The sequence below is a fragment of the Motacilla alba genome, chromosome 13 (genome assembly GCF_015832195.1).
Source record: "Motacilla alba alba isolate MOTALB_02 chromosome 13, Motacilla_alba_V1.0_pri, whole genome shotgun sequence".
NCBI classification, from domain to species: domain Eukaryota; kingdom Metazoa; phylum Chordata; class Aves; order Passeriformes; family Motacillidae; genus Motacilla; species Motacilla alba.
The window spans coordinates 11,490,494-11,507,309 of NC_052028.1; the positions used below are offsets into that span (position 1 = coordinate 11,490,494).

General features: G+C 49.4%; 1 protein-coding gene across 3 annotated transcripts in view; it reads right to left on the reverse strand.

Moving 5' to 3' along the window:
• Window positions 1-1,117: 1,117 nt before the first annotated feature.
• FLT4 (fms related receptor tyrosine kinase 4) overlaps window positions 1,118-16,816 on the reverse strand; it is a 57,934-nt gene continuing 42,235 nt past the window's right edge. Inside the window, exons 14-30 of one of the 3 annotated variants that reach the window (XM_038150217.1) lie at window positions 16,507-16,653; window positions 15,734-15,865; window positions 15,346-15,452; window positions 14,898-15,033; window positions 13,958-14,062; window positions 12,452-12,565; window positions 12,126-12,214; window positions 11,750-11,897; window positions 11,078-11,172; window positions 10,610-10,732; window positions 10,134-10,245; window positions 9,654-9,753; window positions 9,066-9,171; window positions 7,997-8,136; window positions 7,279-7,399; window positions 6,422-6,507; window positions 1,118-5,077 (exon numbers count right to left, since the gene is read on the reverse strand). In XM_038150217.1, coding sequence (XP_038006145.1) covers window positions 4,858-5,077; window positions 6,422-6,507; window positions 7,279-7,399; window positions 7,997-8,136; window positions 9,066-9,171; window positions 9,654-9,753; window positions 10,134-10,245; window positions 10,610-10,732; window positions 11,078-11,172; window positions 11,750-11,897; window positions 12,126-12,214; window positions 12,452-12,565; window positions 13,958-14,062; window positions 14,898-15,033; window positions 15,346-15,452; window positions 15,734-15,865; window positions 16,507-16,653 — 2,081 coding nt within the window. In that variant the 3' untranslated portion in view covers window positions 1,118-4,857. The remainder of the gene's footprint in view (window positions 5,078-6,421; window positions 6,508-7,278; window positions 7,400-7,996; window positions 8,137-9,065; window positions 9,172-9,653; window positions 9,754-10,133; window positions 10,246-10,609; window positions 10,733-11,077; window positions 11,173-11,749; window positions 11,898-12,125; window positions 12,215-12,451; window positions 12,566-13,957; window positions 14,063-14,897; window positions 15,034-15,345; window positions 15,453-15,733; window positions 15,866-16,506; window positions 16,654-16,816) is intronic. The other 2 variants (XM_038150215.1, XM_038150216.1) reach the window with 2 other exon arrangements.

A 16,816-nucleotide genomic window follows, 5' to 3' on the forward strand; every position in this document is an offset into this window, starting at 1 on the left:
CTCGTGTCCCATTTCACAGCGAACACCTCGTTCAGCCGCGCTGCCGCCCGTGGCTCGGCTGGGACACGGCCACAGACGCGCCGCCATCTTCCCGCGGGGCCCGCGGCCGCCGGGAGCAGCGCGCCACCTGCGGGCCGGCCGCCGCACCGGCGGGGCTGCGCGGGGCGGGGTCGGCGCCGTGAGGAGAAGGGGACTGGGAGGGAGTTTGGTGCCATGATGACAAGGGGGTCCGGTCCAGGGGGTCGGTGCCGTGAGGAGAAGGGCACTGGGAGGGAATTTGGTGCCATGATGACAAGGGGGTCCGGTTTAGGGGTCGGTGCCGTGAGGAGAAGGGCACTGGGAGGGAATTTGGTGCCATGATGACAAGGGGGTCCGGTTTAGGGGTCGGTGCCGTGAGGAGAAGGGCACTGGGAGGGAATTTGGTGCCATGATGACAAGGGGGTCCGGTTTAGGGGTCGGCGCCGTGAGGAGAAGGGGACTGGGAGGGAGTTTGGTGCCATGATGACAAGAGGGTCTGGTCTGGGGGTCGGTGCCCTGAGGAGAAGGGGACTGGGAGGGAATTTGGTGCCATGATGACAAGAGGGTCCGGTCTGGGGGTCGGTGCCCTGAGGAGAACCGACCGAGGCAGGGTTGGGTGCCCGTAGAAGGAGGGGGTCCTGGACAGGGTTGATGCGCTAAGAAGAGGGGTCTGGGGGGGTTTGGTACCACGAGGAGAAAGGGAGTCCGGGGGGTGTTGTTGCCTTGAGAAAGGGCGTCCAGGAAGGGTTTGATTCTGTGAGGAGAACAGGGGTCCGGGGGTCTCTGGTTCCCCTGGCATGGTGAATGAGGACAGGAAGGTTGGCGACCTCCAGGGCTGAGACTCCCAGGGCCAGGGTGACAGGAAAGGCACAGGGCTGGGTGCTGTGTTTGCTTCTGCCAGCGAGCTTCACCAAAGAGAATCTGACTTCACCTTGAGAAAAGACAGACTTTTATCCTGGATGGAAATGCCACAAGATCCAGCTGTTTCCAAGAGGACTCAAAAAGACACAAGAGTAAAAATAATAAACCCATAATGTGCCGATGTCTTGGGCCAGGGCTGGGCTGCCCCAGGGGCAGAGATGGCCCCAGGAACCAGAGAGCAGCTGCCAGTTATGACTTTATTCATTTTCACATTTAGATATTACACCAAAACTCTTAATGACAAAGGATAACAAGTACTATAGGAGAAGAGGAAAGGAAGCAGTGTTCTAACTGGTTTGATATATAACTGTGAACTTCCAGAGACAGGACTCAACGTGAGTTACAATCACTCACATAACGCTGACTGGTAGAAAAACTCATGTGCAAATACCCACACACTCACCCACAGCACACTCACACACACACAGACCATGCTTTGTACTCACACATAACCCCTGTTTTAGCCTACTTGCTTCAAAGGCAGCCCACTGAAACATTGAATGCTGCTAGAGCAACAACAGGTACCAGGTTAAAATATTGCAATATAAATGTAGTGTTACTTGATACACAGGTTTTTCTTCAGAGACACATGTGTTTTTGCAAGTAGGGGACCCAACACTTTGTTTTCAGGAGGGAAGAATGTCCTCTCAACACCAACACTTTGTAAAGAAAAGTGAGATTGAGCACAGAGTGGAAGCAGCCATTTTAAAGGAAGGTGATGATGATAAATAGCTTAGCTTCAATGTTGAGTTCCAGTAAGAAGCCCAAACAAAACAAAACAGAGAGTGCATTTTGAACAGAGCAGGCACAAATTTCAAAACCTGGGTTTTAAACATTGAAATACTCCCTTGCTGCTGTGGAAAGAGAGACAACACTTCTTTCTCACATCTTAAAACCAAGACAGACCAGCTTCACTTCATGCTTATCTGGAGACTGTAAAAATAAAAAACCAGAAATAATTCAAGAGAATGGGAAGGGTTATCAGGTTTGCACATCTAATTTTAGTATACCTTTAGAGAGCAAAAGTACAATTTTCTCAACAGCTCTTCGATATCCCACACTACAGTTGTTCTTCATCAGCAGGAGTGTCTGAAGAGGAGCCAGATTTTGCTCCTATCAGACTGCATTGTTCATGCAATACTGTTGACACAGACACAATAGGATCTGATTCCATCCCCCATGTAGATGGTGCAAGAGAGAGAAAATAAACTTCTGTGGAGTTGAATGGTCAAAAATCAGATGACACAGAAGTGCTTTCTCCAGGGTGATGCAGGGGACCATTAACAATGTTTTTAACAACATAACCTTTCTCCACAGGGATACTTGTGAGCAATTTCCAGCTAAACCTAGAGAAAAAGTGCAGCTGTACTGGCTGGATGTCCATGCTGACAACCAGCCTGGGCACCAAGATGCTTCTCTCCCCTTTCTGCTGAGGAATCCTGCCAGGCCCAGCAAATGTCATGCTTTGCTGGCACATACCTATCCCTTACATATGGACAGGGACTAACAGCTACTTTGAAACTTTGTTTTTTAACTATTATAATGTTCTTGGGCTCTCTCTCAGATGGGGCTGTTTCCAGGCAGAGAGCTCTTCATGGAGTACTGGAAACAAGAGAGTCTGGGTCCTGTGGATGCACATCACCCAGTGAGCAGCCTGAATTTAGCTCAGCTGGTCACCTTCTACCCCTGTCAATGCCAGTCAGGAGCAGCACGAGTCACATGCAGCCTTCCTTCTGCCAAGGGAACCACCAGTTCAAAAAGCAGGGCAAGATGAGGGCAGGAGAATTTGATCTGCCCTACACCCTGTTGGCTGTCCTACTTCCTTGTTCTGCCTCTCCAGCAGCTCCTGCCAGAGGATTCTTACTGAGTCGTAACAATTACTTAAAGATGCTTAAATTCCTGGCAGCTTCAGGGGACACCAGTAGAAGTCAGGGAATTCATTGTCATACGCAGTTTCCAGTTCCACATCCTGAGCCAGTTTGGCTCAAGCTGGTCTGGTTTTGTGCCTCTTTTTTGCCATAGAAATTGCAGCCATGTCATCCTTCTGACACAAAAAGGGAGTGGAACATTGACTAAGCTGCACAGGCTTAGAGAACCCGAATGACAGCCATGCTTTTCCCATGTGCTAAATAAATCTCCCCATTACACTTGTGTGGAGAGCTATAATTAAGACTTGGCAACATCATCCATAAGGACTCACAGGCTTACGTCGGGAAACGCGTAAAACCCTCTGCTGGAAAAGAAATACAGTTTGGGAAAGCTGTACATCTGACAGGAAACACAGTTTTACGAGTCCAAACCCTTGGCTCTGTGACAGAGGTGTGGCCCACAAGCAGTAATTCCCTGGTGCTGAGATGCCCTGGTGCACAGAGCTCTGCCAGCCACAGGCATGTGGGAGAAGAGATGATGACAAGCTGTTCAAACGAGCCTTTTCACCCAGACTCCTGAGGCGGTGATGTAACCGTGCTCTGTGGCTGAGCTCTTGGATTGGGAGCAGGATAGAAAGAAGTAGGTGGGAAGTGGTGAGGCAGCAGTACAGAAATCGATAGAGAGGGGCTGTGGAGGTTCCCCAGAGCTCTGAATTCACATGGTATCTCTTAGAAACAGAAGACCAAAGTAAGGCGATGTTTCCTCAGCAAATAACTGTTTCTTAATCCTCTGGAGTCAGGTATGCTCTGCTGGATGCTCTGCAAAAGAAACTGTAGAGGAGCCCGCTGGGCAGAGAGTGCCTCCTTTGAGTCAGGGAACTTGGGAGACAGGAAAAGTCATGGTGCAAACTGTCCATGCAGGAGAATCAGGGCCTGAACCCTGCCAAGATGCTGGGCTCCATGTGTTCAGTGATGTCAACACACAAGGGGATGCAACCCAGAGCACCTTATTGCTGGAGCACTGTTCCTTCCATTGTTTCCAAAATGCTTTGCAGCAGCTTGAAAATAAACATTTCACTCCCTGCCCTTTTGATGTTTTTCCTCCCAGCAAACTCTATGTTTAGAAGCCAGCTCAAATTAACCTAGCTTTGCTTTAATTTCTCACTCGAGCAACAAATGATCTCAGCACCATTCTGGGAGAAGGCAAGAGCAGCAGACCTGTGAGTAACCTGCTCCCAGCAGAGATCATAAAAGAACCTGTTTTGCACACGGCCTGCAAAAAAATTGCTGTTTATCTCACCGGGAGTACTCTAGCCATCCACTGATAACCTACTCAGCACTAGCTGTGTTGAGATGGCTAAAATAATCCTAGTGATAAGGCAGATTGGCAGGTTTCCCCCCAGCAGGTATGAGAGGGGTGTGGGTGCTGCTTGCAGAGGAGATGGAGAGGCTGACACCTACTCAGGATGAGCAGCATGCATGAACATTTACAAAGATCCCTCGGGATGTCTCTGTACACCTCTTTAAAATGTCCTGCTCTTGCTGCTAATACCACTAGGGATTTCTTCCCTTTGATTCTGTTCCACAGCTCAGCAGCTGACATCATGATGAGGGGAGGAGGAAGCAATCCAAGGAAAAACATTCGGGCTGCACACCAGGAAGAAACTTGAGACTAAGACAGATCTATTTATATCTGACCTGAAATGGGCTTTCTGAACGGGAAGCTGATCTGAGCGGAGGCTGGATGTTAGGCAGAAGGTGCCATAGTGCTGAACACAGGCACCCACTCTCAGGCAGAATGCATCTGTCTGAGGTGCAGGAATAAAAGAAATATGAGGAATCAGTGATGTGCTCTTTCCAGTTGTGGCACAGGGAAGCTGCAGCTGGAGGTGCTTCATGGTTCATGCTGTGGTTCCAAGGACATCAATGTTCCCCATCCTTTTGGGGTAAGTTCCTGGTTGGGTTTGGGCACAGGTTGAAGGAGAAGCTCTGAGTGACCCTGATGACATGCCTGGAGGGCCTTGGCAGTCGCCTCCAGGGCCTGCTGCCATTAGTACTGCTCGGAGAAGAAGGAAGCATGGAGAGTGGGGGGACTGGCCCCCTCTCCAGGCGGGGTGCAGCTGCCATCCTCAGAGTGTTCCGACAGCTCCCCGTATTCACTGTTGTAAAAAGTCTGGCCTCCGACTTGGGACCCATACGACGGCCGACATCTGCCCCGCAGGTCCGACTGTTCCCCTGACAGCTCCATGGTTCGACTGGGCCCTTTACTGCTGTGAGGGAGAGAGACACAGAATTAATCTTGGCACTCCAAGAAAGCATCTGTCCTGCTCAGAGAAATCCCACCTTCAGAACATCTCATCTTCTAATGCATGCAGCAGAGACAGGGTCAGGAATGGACTTGCACCTCCATTTCAAAGCACAAAACAAGGCCTTGCTCCAAATCTAAGCACAGCCTGTTTGTTTTGTGACAAATCTACACATAACCTGGAACACTTCAGCTCTCCTAGATACCTTTGGGATACCTTCTAGATATAGGGAAGGGTTGGGACCCCAATGAGTAGGGAGAGCTGGGAGACATTGCCTTAATTGCTTCTAGACCTGGCAGGAATAAAAGAAATTGATACAAACCAACTGCCAGGATGGGGGAAAGGAACCTAAGGAAGAAGACAAAGATGTGGGTGAAAGTCATATGTCCCATCTCAGTGCCAGCCAGTACCAGGTGACTGTCAAGAAATCACAAGGGCAGGGGCAGGGACACACTCAAGAAGTTTAAGGGTAGTGTTTTCCAGGAGACGGGACACCAGGTGTAGGAGACAACAGGAACATGCCTTAGGGAAAAGAGGACAAGGACAAGAAGCAGGAGACGGTTTGATACAAGAGCAGACAGGCCACAGGGCTATGGCTAAAAGAAAAGACAATGACCAGTCCAATCTGATGGTAGGAAGCAGAGGAGGTGAGGAAGAGGCTTGGGACTGGCCTTGTCTACATATGAGGTGACATGGCTTGCTCAACACACTGTCACAGAGACAAGGTCTCAGCCTGCTCTGGCAGAGATGAGCTGTACAGGTTCTCACCCAGTTTCAAAGCCTGGGTCAAGGACATAACCATCCATAACATCCTCAGGTCTGAGAGTGCCAGCTCAACCTGCCAGACTCCAGGTCAGCATGTGGGAATTCCTAAGGCCTGCCCCAGCCTTGCACCACCACATCAGGGCCCTGTACCCCATGGGTCAAGGCTGAGGGAGGAGGGTGGCAGCTACGTAGTCTCTGCCCATCCCATCTGCCACTGCTTGAGCAAGCCCTGACACATTTCACCAGAAAATGTCAATAAGCATTAACAGTCTCATTAACACCATCACTCCACTGTGTCTCATTATCTTAACGGGCACATTCTCATTGATGGGCACAGTTTATATTTTTAAACCCTAAAAAACAGCAGGCTTGTCTGTTCTTCCTGTTTTTTGCCTCTCATCAAGGAGTACATGGACTTATCTGCTCAGGGCCCACATCTGAAAGTTCCAAGCAGTGCAGCCTATGGGGAGATAGCAGGAGCTGCCTCCTGATCTCACTGCAGTTGGCAGCAGGGAGGCCTCAGTGGCTAGGCTTAAGGAGTACCTGAATCCACCTTCTTTTCTGTGTCGGTTTTCTATCCTCTCAAATTCCTCAGATGCCAGAACCATCCCACTGTCTGTCTGATTGTCCTGGAAGGAAGCAACAGGAGTTATCAGTAACATCCCTGTCAACTGATCAGAGTGGGAAGGGAGGAGAAATTATTCAGGAGATGAGATCCTGTGTATGTGTGATGGGGAAGAAGGGGTAGGAGCACTTTACCAGCATGCTCCATAGTTTTGCTGTGTCTGATTTTCTTAGGTACCTTCTTAAAAGCAGCACATAAAAAGGTAAGATTTGTGTGCATGGTTCAGTGCAATTTTTGGGGAATAAAAAAAGAGTGCTCCCTGGCTAGAAGATGTATTACCATCAAATCTGTGAAAGGTGATATTTTCCTCTGAGACAAAAGCTATGACTTCAGTTCTGCTGCTAGAGGAGATATCAGTACCAGGCCAGTTCAGAGAGACCTGGAGGGTCCCTACTGCACACTGCCATGTGGATCAAGACACAGGAGCTGCAGATAAACACTCTGGGTTTACCTAGTCCTGGCAGGATTTCAGTGTACTTAATCAGGCTGTGTTCACAGATTTGAGAGGGTGAACAGCAGGCTCTTCTCTGAGGTCCTTTATAGTCCCCCTGTTTGCATATCTAACCTCCCTGTTTCCTACTAAGGCAGTGGGAACCATGCTGGAGAGAAACCCCTGTGTGCCAGATGAAGAAATGAACGTGCATAGGACCGGATGGACCGAACAGGAATGACACACAGACTGACATAAGATAGGAGTGGTCTTCCTTCCACAGTCTTAACAGTAAAGGTGTCAGAAAAGACTGCCCCCTCTCAAATCCCCTCAGATGCTACTCACCGGGTGTGCCTTGTACATTGTGTGTGTCATGGGAAACTCTTCAAATGTCTTTATCCTGGATGGACACCTGATCTGATTTCCTCCCGTCAAACAACCAGGGAACGAGACACAGTTGTAGTATCTGCCAACAGAAGCATACAGTATTCAGTAAAGGCAAGAGTCAATGTCCTGAATGAACAGGACCTGAACTCAGCCTCCTCACTGTGCAACCAAAGTATGCAGGGAGGAGGATGACCCAAATGGTGGATTTGGGGAGGGTAATGAGGTCACCTTAGACCTCTTAACCCCATACTACTTCTGCAGTGAAGACTAGACTGACTGAATCAAGCCCAAATAACCTCTCCACATGGGATAAGCAGAAAATGTCATATAGATCCCAGGCATCACATCATCATAGTTCATCAGAGAGGAGAGGCCTGGGAATAATTGTTTGGGTCAGTTAGGAACAGATAGGATGAAGTTCCTTACATGATACTCTGGCAGCACAGCTGGAGGAGAAGAAGGAATGTGATAGGCTTACAAACCAGCACTTCCTCATGAGAAAAATGAAGTCATTTTGCTTTTATAAGCAAGAAGCTATGGCCTAAATTCTTGGATCACACTTAGCACCTGAGATTTTCCAAACATCTGAGTTCTTCCCATATCCCTCAGGCTCCCTTACAGGTCAGGCTGCTCACTGCCTGCTGGGCTCTCTCTGCCCTTTTCGGAGGGGATTCACCTTGCTGCTAGGCTGTGGCAGCGTATCCTCATGTCAAAGTCCTCTTCATCTGAGTTTTGCTGGGCAGAGGAAGGCACCTGGGAGAAACCATCATCTTCTGAGCTGTGAGAGTCATTCAGCGGGATGTAATCTTTCCCTTCCTGGTAGGAAGAACAGTAAATAGCCTTACAAGAAGGGGAGGACTTTCCCACAAGAAAAGGCTCCACAGGCAGAAGCTGTCAGAGCTGGCAAGGAAAAATCTCTGGTTTCTAAATTTTATTTCTCTAGGACAAAATATCTGGCTGGAGATTTCTGTGACGTTTGTGTTAAGTAGCTGTGAGTGATGCATGGAGGTGTGTGTGAGCAGGAAAACAACTGCCCATAATAATCCCATAATTCTCCAGTTTACATGGACAGAGTACTGTGCTCCAGGGCAACGTCATTTGGGGCTTAGTCATGCCTGTGCTGGGAACCAGTACTGAAAGGTTAAAGTCAGGAACATCAGGATGAGACAAGCATTTAGCTATCATTTTTGAAAGAGAACATCAAGAAAAAGTTAAAATCAGAGTTGCATGCTCATCACTGTTAAATGTCCTGGTGAGTTACCACATGGAAGTGATTAGTAATACGTTCAAAGAAATCTGTATTACTGACTGCTGTAATGTAACAGTTGTTTGCTTCACATGGCCCTGACATTTCAGTCTGAGGACAGAGTTTCAGAAACCCTGGTCAAGTCCTGGTTTTTATTATGCAGGCATGTGGGAGGCAGAAGTACCAGGGCCTTGACTCAGCTGAAGAATTTCAAATAATCATCTGGGGATTAGGATGGAAGTTACTAGAATGACGACTGAGAGGGCTTGTGCCCTGCAAGGAGCAGTTTTATGAGGATGCAGCTAAAAGGCTGTTGCAGAAATGAGTTCTCTAACAGCTCTGGGAAATAGACCTCTGACCCAGGAATCTCTGTGTTATTGGTGGCCTACACAAATGTATTGCATTGACCATGGAGTCAGCTGAGGGCACAGTGAAGGAGCTGGTGATGACAGAAGAAGAAGCTGTCTGGAGCAGAGCAGGGACACAGAGAGGTTTTTACCTGCTGGACATTTTCCTGAAGAAGGTTCCCCAGTATCTCCACAAGGTCGGAGAAAGTTGGTCTCTCCTTGGGATCACCATGCCAGCAGCTCAGCATTATACGGTAGCTGCCAAGAAGAGGTGCTGGTTTTACACCACAGAAATCCCCTCCTGCCCCACTCCACAGCTCCCACCCACATGGTGCCCACTGGGACTGCCAGTTCCTGCACTGTGAAGGAAAGCTTGGCCCCCCAGCACACCGGCCAGGTGGAATTACTGGCAGGATGTTGGTTTATCATAACAGGGAACAAGGAGCTAATTCAGACCCCTCTGATGCCCTTCAGAGCAGGAAAGCACAGTGCTCACTGACAGACCCATCCCAGCATGGGCATGCAAGGACACCTAGAGAGCTCTGATCAGAACCCACTGCCTTGCTGTCCAGGCAATGGCCTAGAGTGAAGGATGTGTTGGCTCATCCCCTATCCTGGCTAAAGGTCTGCATCCCACAGAGGAGCCTGTTCTGCTCTATGCTGGGATCTGGTATGTTTCTTCCCTCCCACACAGGCCTCTGCTCTGACCAATGCTGGAATCCTTGAGGTTTCTGACTCACATTTCTGCTGTGGCATACTCTGGGGCTCTCATCCTGGTACCGTCTTTGAGCCTCTGGCAGAACTCCTCATTGATCTGGACTCCAGGATATGGAGATGCCCCTAAAGAAGGTTCAGAGAAGGGTGGGAACATGAAATGTGCCATCAGAAACCAGTCCTTTCGAGACTGCCCTTTTGAGACTGCCCTTCATCCCAGGACACTGAGGGATGTGGTCACTACTTATACACAGCCCAATCCTTGGTGCTGCCTGAGTCAGGCTTCTCTGCCTCAGTGAGCCAGAGGCCACCTCTGCATCCTTGTGTCCCCATCACTCTGTTCATGGGTGGATATGGCCTCCACACTTTTTTTGCCTACATTGATGTCGCTTCCCATCAGTCCTTAGATGTGCTTCAGAATGTCTGTCTTGCACAGGCTCACCCACAAACTGCTATGTGGGTAGAGGTGTCTCCCTCAGCAGGACGAGACCCTCATTAGCACTCACCTAGTGAGAAGATTTCCCAGAGAAGGACCCCGAAAGACCAGACATCACTCTGGGTAGTGTAGACCTTGTCGAAGATGCTTTCTGGAGCCATCCACTTCAGTGGGAGACGAGCCTGCAGGAGGGAGAGGCAAGGCACAAATGTTCAGTTGGGAACATGTCCTAGGACAGCCTTTCGGTAGCAAAGGGATGAAATGGATGAAAGGAAATCAGAGCCAATAGCCCTGCTCCTCTCTCCATGGAGGAACTGGTTTGTCAGAGAGAGGGACTGAAAGGGGGTTAAAAGAGTATAAGGAGGAGTAAGTTAATGACAGGCTGAGGGGGAGAAGGAAGGAGACAGAGATCTGCTGGTGGAGGAGGACAGGACACGTGTCATTGGTCAAATGTAATTGGACCAATGCAAGTAATTGCACTCCTGCTTTTTAATCTCTTTATCAAGGGGGCATAATCTGTAAAGGGTTTGAGAAAATGGCACTCACACTGCCTTTCCTGACATAGTCGGGGTCCTTGTAGATGTCCCTGGCCAGGCCGAAGTCACAGATCTTTACCACATTGTTTTCTGACAGCAGGATATTGCGAGCTGCCAGGTCTCTGTGGATGCACTGAGGGCACACAAAGAGAAAGGGGCAAAATAAGAGGGAGAGAAACCACAATCAGAAAGTGTCCAGCACCTCCATTCCCCCATAAGCCTGAGCTGTAATGGGGGAGTGGTGGAAATGGGAAGAAGCTAAAGATAAAATTTTCAAAACAGGCTGGTTAAGGAGAGGTTGAAATTCAAGAGAACCAATTTCCCAGCTTTGTGCACACACATCTGTCTCAGATTTCCTGAGGAGTGTGAGGCAGATCACTGAATCTCTCTGTGTGTCACCTGAAAGGTGGCTGTAGTCAGGTCTCTCTCATCAGGCATGCACAAAAGATCAGGTGAGCAAAGGAAAGGCTGAACTCACCTTTCGGGATGCCAGGAATTCCATGCCACGTGCTACCTGGAAGCTGTAGCAGATGAGGTCTTCCATTGTCAAGGGACTTTGCCACAAGTCATCCACTGTTCAAAAGTAACAGAAAATGATTAGACAATTGGCAATCTGTTGTCCTCTTTGCCTCTCTCCAGGACTGCAGGATACAGCCAGTTTCTCAGTGAAACACAGTTAGTCTTCAGTCATAACTGGAGTAATCAGTTCCCCTCTAAGATTTTCTGCTTAGGTGCCAAAAGGCACGAGGCAGGAACCTGCTCAAGTGTGAGGAAAAAGAGTCCAGCCTCTAGCACATGTCAGTGAGCCAGAGTTGTGGGGAACAGGACTGGAAGGGGCTTTGAAGATCAGCTCATTATTTCTGTCCTAGGAAGGACTCCTCAACAAGATCCCCCTCCATTCTCCTTTCTTCAGGATAAAATACCCAGAGGGATTTAATTCTCCCTCCTGGATTTCTGGTGTCAATAGACACCAGAAGACACAACAGATGATACAATAGCCCTGTTTGGGGGATTGCCATGAAACAGTGATCAGTTCCAAGGCTGGGGTCCCACTCCCCACTGATATTCCCTGCCCATTCCCCAAGCTAGCCAAGTCTGGCATAGTTTTGGTGGTCCAGGCAGGGAGCTGCTGCCGAGGCTGGAGTGTTACCTTCCTGGATGGGCAGTGGTGTGCGGCTCTTGTGCAGCAGGAAGCGGTGGAAGATGGCGCTGTCGCTGGTCCCGGAGCGGCTCCTCCTGTCTGCTCTCACTGCCTCCACGATGGACTGCACCTGAATACGCAGCCTGGGAGACTTCTCCTAAGGCACCAAACCAAAACCCTCAGCAGGCAATGCACACTGTAACCCCTGCACCCATGAGCTGCACAGTCTCTTCCTGTTCTTAAACTGTAATTCTGGCCTGGAAGCATCTACCATTGCAGAAAGGACAGAGCCTTGCTTTGTCACATTGTCAGATCATGTATTAGGCTGCATGTCTTCCTTCCCCAGACATGGGACAGGTCCCTAGGGGCAAAGGAAACTACTCACCCTGTAAGGACTGAATCCTTCCCTCTTGGTCCGCAGGTAGTTGGAGAGGTTTCCATACTTGCAGAACTCAACAATAACCATGAGTGGACCTGGTGAGAAGAGACCAAAGGTTAAGGCAAGAGGTAAGGGCTTGAGCTGGTCAGAATTTGCCCCAACTTGTCTTATGTGCAGGCCTGCTGAGCTGTGACATCTGCTCTAAGGGCACACAAACACACGAATAACTTCCCCACACGTCCCTGTGATCACACATGTGGACAGCAAAAAGACTCAGGGGACAAGCTCTGATTTTTGGGAGCAGGCACAGCCTGCTGCCCTGGGATATTTACCATTGGGTTTGGTACAGGCACCCAGCAAATTCACCACATTGAGGTGATTCCCGATGTGAATGAGGATCTTCAGCTCTGACATCAGTGCCTTGTGCTCGCTTGCAGTAGCTCCCTCTGGAAAGACACAGACCATGTCATGACACCTCCTCAGACTTTTCACTCCCCCTCACCACCCTTCTCTAGCAGCATGTTAATGTGAGTCTTGCTGAGGAGGCTGTGACCTCAAAGCCTCGGTACATTTTGTTATTGCATGTTCCCACATGAAATGTCGAGCCTTGTCTGGAGATCCCAGGATCCCTGCTGTAACACGTAGGGTGCTCTCTGTAAGTGCAGGGACCCAGAAGAAAGAACAACACAATCTGTGCCCAACAGATTTTTCTTTATGATAGTTGTTCAGTGAAAAACATCACTTGAGACTTTCATTGGGATGCACCCGTTTGAATCTCTGCCCTTTTGGCCTCCAAACAGAGATAACGAGCCATGAAACAATTTGAAAGAAAATTAGGAACAAAAGATATCTGATTCTTTTTATCACAATTGAAGATAGGAGCTGTCTCAACTCAAACCCAGATATCTTTTGATGATTCCTCTTCAATAGCAAACACAGTGTCATGCTCTTGCCATCTCTCTGTACTGCATCTTCTCTCAAGTGCCCAGTTCGCATCAATTCTTGACCCTCTGTTTTACACAGGGTGTGTTCTCTGGTTTTGTGTGCCTTTTTCATACTTCTCAGCCTCCCAATATGCATTTTGTCTTACTTGAGAGTTTGCAAATTTAGCCTTGGAGACTAAGTATCCTCTTGAGCTGCAGCTGATGGGCCAGGTGAGAGCCTTGCCTCAAAAAATTGTAAAGCAATCTTGCTCACCAGGCTCCCCTCTGCTGTGTAGATGATCTGTACACTTACAACAGCAAATACTGTTCAGATAAGCCATGATACAATTTCCATGTACAGGCTACTTCTGGCCAGAGACTGCCTCAGTGTTTTGTTTGGTGCCAAATTACAGAATAATGTTTTGGATGCCTGTTGGAAAGCATGGCTATGAAAGTTTAAAATCTCACTCTGGATAGACCAAGCTTTGGGTGCAAAGCCAATTTAGCCCTCAGAGCTGGATAAGAGTTGCAACCTGCTTCCTTACCCAGCCCTGGATCTGGCCCATAAACACACAATACAGGCACATTTGGAAGAAGGCAATTGGGAGCAACACTTTTTTCAGTGGCATGCCAAAGAGGCACTCTGGATTCTTGTTAGTCCTTTGAGACAGATTTCATTCTTTGCCTCGGCAGATAGCTAAATTTCCTTGAAAGCTGAGTTCCACAAGTCCTTGCTGTCTGTTCTGCCACTTCAGCCTCCAAGTCCAGCTGAATGGAGCCAAAGAGGATCAACTGTGTTGAGGCCAAGAAGCCATTAATTAAAAGACAGGCATTTACAGGGTGAATGTTCCATGGCAGGTGCCTCATTAACTGCTGTCTACACACATTGCATGTTTTGCTTCACTGTTCACATACCTTTCAGCATTTTGACTGCTACAGTCTCACAGCTGTTACTTTTATTGATCCCAAATGCAGATGCTTCCACCACCTTCCCAAAGGCACCATGACCCAGGACTTTACCTATGGACAAGGAGAATAAGTGTAGAAAGGCAGGTGCAGAAAAGGCAGAATAGAATGAAGGAAAACAAAAATCCCAACAGGAAATCATGGGGAGAAGAAAGAAAAAACATCATAAAGGAAAGGGAAGGAGTGGAACATGTGCCCTTTCAGGTGGCTGCTTGCTGTGTCGGTGAGAATAAGAGAAAGGACGATGGGAGGAACTGAGACAGAGCTGGCATGGACAAAGCAGAGGAAGGAAATGGCCATGCAGAAGTGAGGGGCTGTTTGTTGCCCTCAAGCTACAAGTTGTTGTGTGTGGGAAAGGTAAATGATCCCTTGCAGCACAGCAGGCAGGACTAATGTCACTGCTCTGTGCCTCAAAGGTAGTCTGCTGCCCTTTAAACTCTGCCAGACAGAGGGAAGAGGCTACAGGTAGGTGTCTCAGCATGAGGATAATAGTGGATGCAATCCTGGTCCTGAACTTGGGGTACCTGCTGTAAACTGGGTTGTTCTGTCCAGACTCCCACTTGGAAAATATGGGGATGTGTTTCAAACCATGCCCAGGGGTCTCCTGTTTTCAGTAATACCTGTCTGAGATAACAGTTGGCTTGGACCTGTCTACAGTCAGACCTAAAGAGATTCCCCAATCTCTTTTCCCAATCCCAATTGAGGATTTCCCAATCCTCAATTCCAGGCACAGCTGGGCTTTAGGGGCAGCCTGGGGAAGAGGATGGGAAGCCTGAGACAGAGAGAAAGCATTAAATGCACAGAGGTGTGTTAAGAAATCGGAAGAGTGAGTTTGCAGGGTGGGAAGCCCTGGCTGCAGCGTGCAGGGGCAGGGAGGGGTGTGGCTCACCCAAGCGCAGGCGGTCCCGTGGGAACTCCCACTTGCTGGAATCATAGGGCAGGTACTCGCACTGCTCCTCCAAGGGCACCTCGCCAGGGTCCATGATGATGGAGAGGTAGCCTGTCTTGATGTCTGCGTGGGCTGGCTGCAGGAACCAGCCAACACAAAGGGTGAGGAGGTGCCCTCCTTGCCCTGGGTGCTGATTCCCAGATGGGAATTGGATTCTTTGTCTGCCTTGACCTCTTGCCCCCTCTGCCCCCTCAAGCAAACGCCATTCCCAATCACCTCCTTTACCTCAGCCCTTACTCACCCTGTCCTTGGCAGTGAGAGCACTGGAAGCATCACTCAATAACCTCCTTTCAGCAGGTGCTGTCATGCAACCCCACATCACAGCACTGGTGTTGCCCCAAGCCCTGATATGCCACCCTCCCTGCCTGGGGCAGTGGCAGTCACGTACCCTTTTGATGTTGCAGAAGATGAGAATAAGTAAGATCCAGAAGAAAACAGCAATAACTCCAGTGCCAATCAGGATGACAATCTCCACATTGGTCCTGTCATCAGAGCCTGTGGGATGGAAGGGCAATCATAGCTTCAGAGATTCCCATTCTGTGCTCCAACTCAGCCATTCCTTATGGCCTGCAGCAGGATGTGGGGTGACTGGAGGCACATGTTTGCCTGAGCTAAACATGCTCTGGACTACAGATCCTCCTATGAGAGCATCATGCCACCAGCAAGGCCAAGGGGCTTTCACTGACTCCCACTGTCACAGGGAAGAGGCATGGGAGCTTGGCCATAACTCCTGTTCCACCCCTTCACATCCCCAGGGGTGTTGCGGCTGCTGGTACCTTCCACGGAGACGCTGGCTGAGGAGTTCACACAGCCCTTAGCGTTGCAGACGCTGCACAGGTAGAGCCCAGCATCCTCCTCCCTCACCCTCTGGATGCTCAGCCTCTGGTTGGAGTCTGCCAGATCAATCCCTGTAAGGCACAGAGAGGGTGGTGGTGGTCACTCACAGGGAGGGAAGATTAGTACACTGGACTTAGGCTCAAAATAAGGCTTGTACTTTTTGGCTGATTCATTTTAGATGGCAGAATGACATCACACCAGCTGGTAGAGACTCTTCTCTTGATGGCCCCAGGAAAACCCTGGAAGGCCCCTCCCCAGGCAGTGTATGGAGGGTACAAATTCCCCACTGAACATGTTGAATAGGGACCGTGCCAGGCAGTCCAACTGGTGTGTCAAATTCTGCTTCACCCTCAGAACCTGTCCCTTTCCCTCTGCAATGTGCCTGGATCCTTTGCATGTTTCTTCCATGAGATCTGGGTTGGTCCCTGCATAATTAGAGATGCCAGGCACTGGGCTGAGAGTAAGAACATGAATGATTTCTCTCTCCCTGCTGAATGTGCACAAGCACAGTGTTGAGCCGGGCCCTAGGGCATAGACTTGGCCAGTGAGACTGCATCAAATTAGGACAGAATGTGATTAAAACCAGGCTCTGGCTGATTCAGAGAACGGGTGCCTTTATCTGGGCACAGCAAGTCCCAGAACCCAGCAGTGTTCAGCTCTCCAGCTGCTGGCCATGCTGCCCTGCCTGTGATCCACCCCTAGCCCACTGTACCTGACACTTCTTCCACCAGCTTCTCGTCTTTGTACCAGCTGATTTCAGGAACGTGGTTGCCGTCCACTTTACAGCGCATCTCTATGGAGTCGCTGACGTTCACCCAAATGTCTGTCAGGTTCTGCTTGAGGCGGGGGATCTCCAGGGCTGGAGGAGCAGCACAAAGAAGAGGAGGGGAAAACGGGAAACTGATTGATCGAAAGAATATCTGTGTTCCTGGGGGCCTTTGGGTCTCTGACCCCTGCTGGAGGGTGTCTTGAGAACCCAGGTGCCCTGCCTTTGCCACATTGAGTTTAGCTTGCTTGCGTGG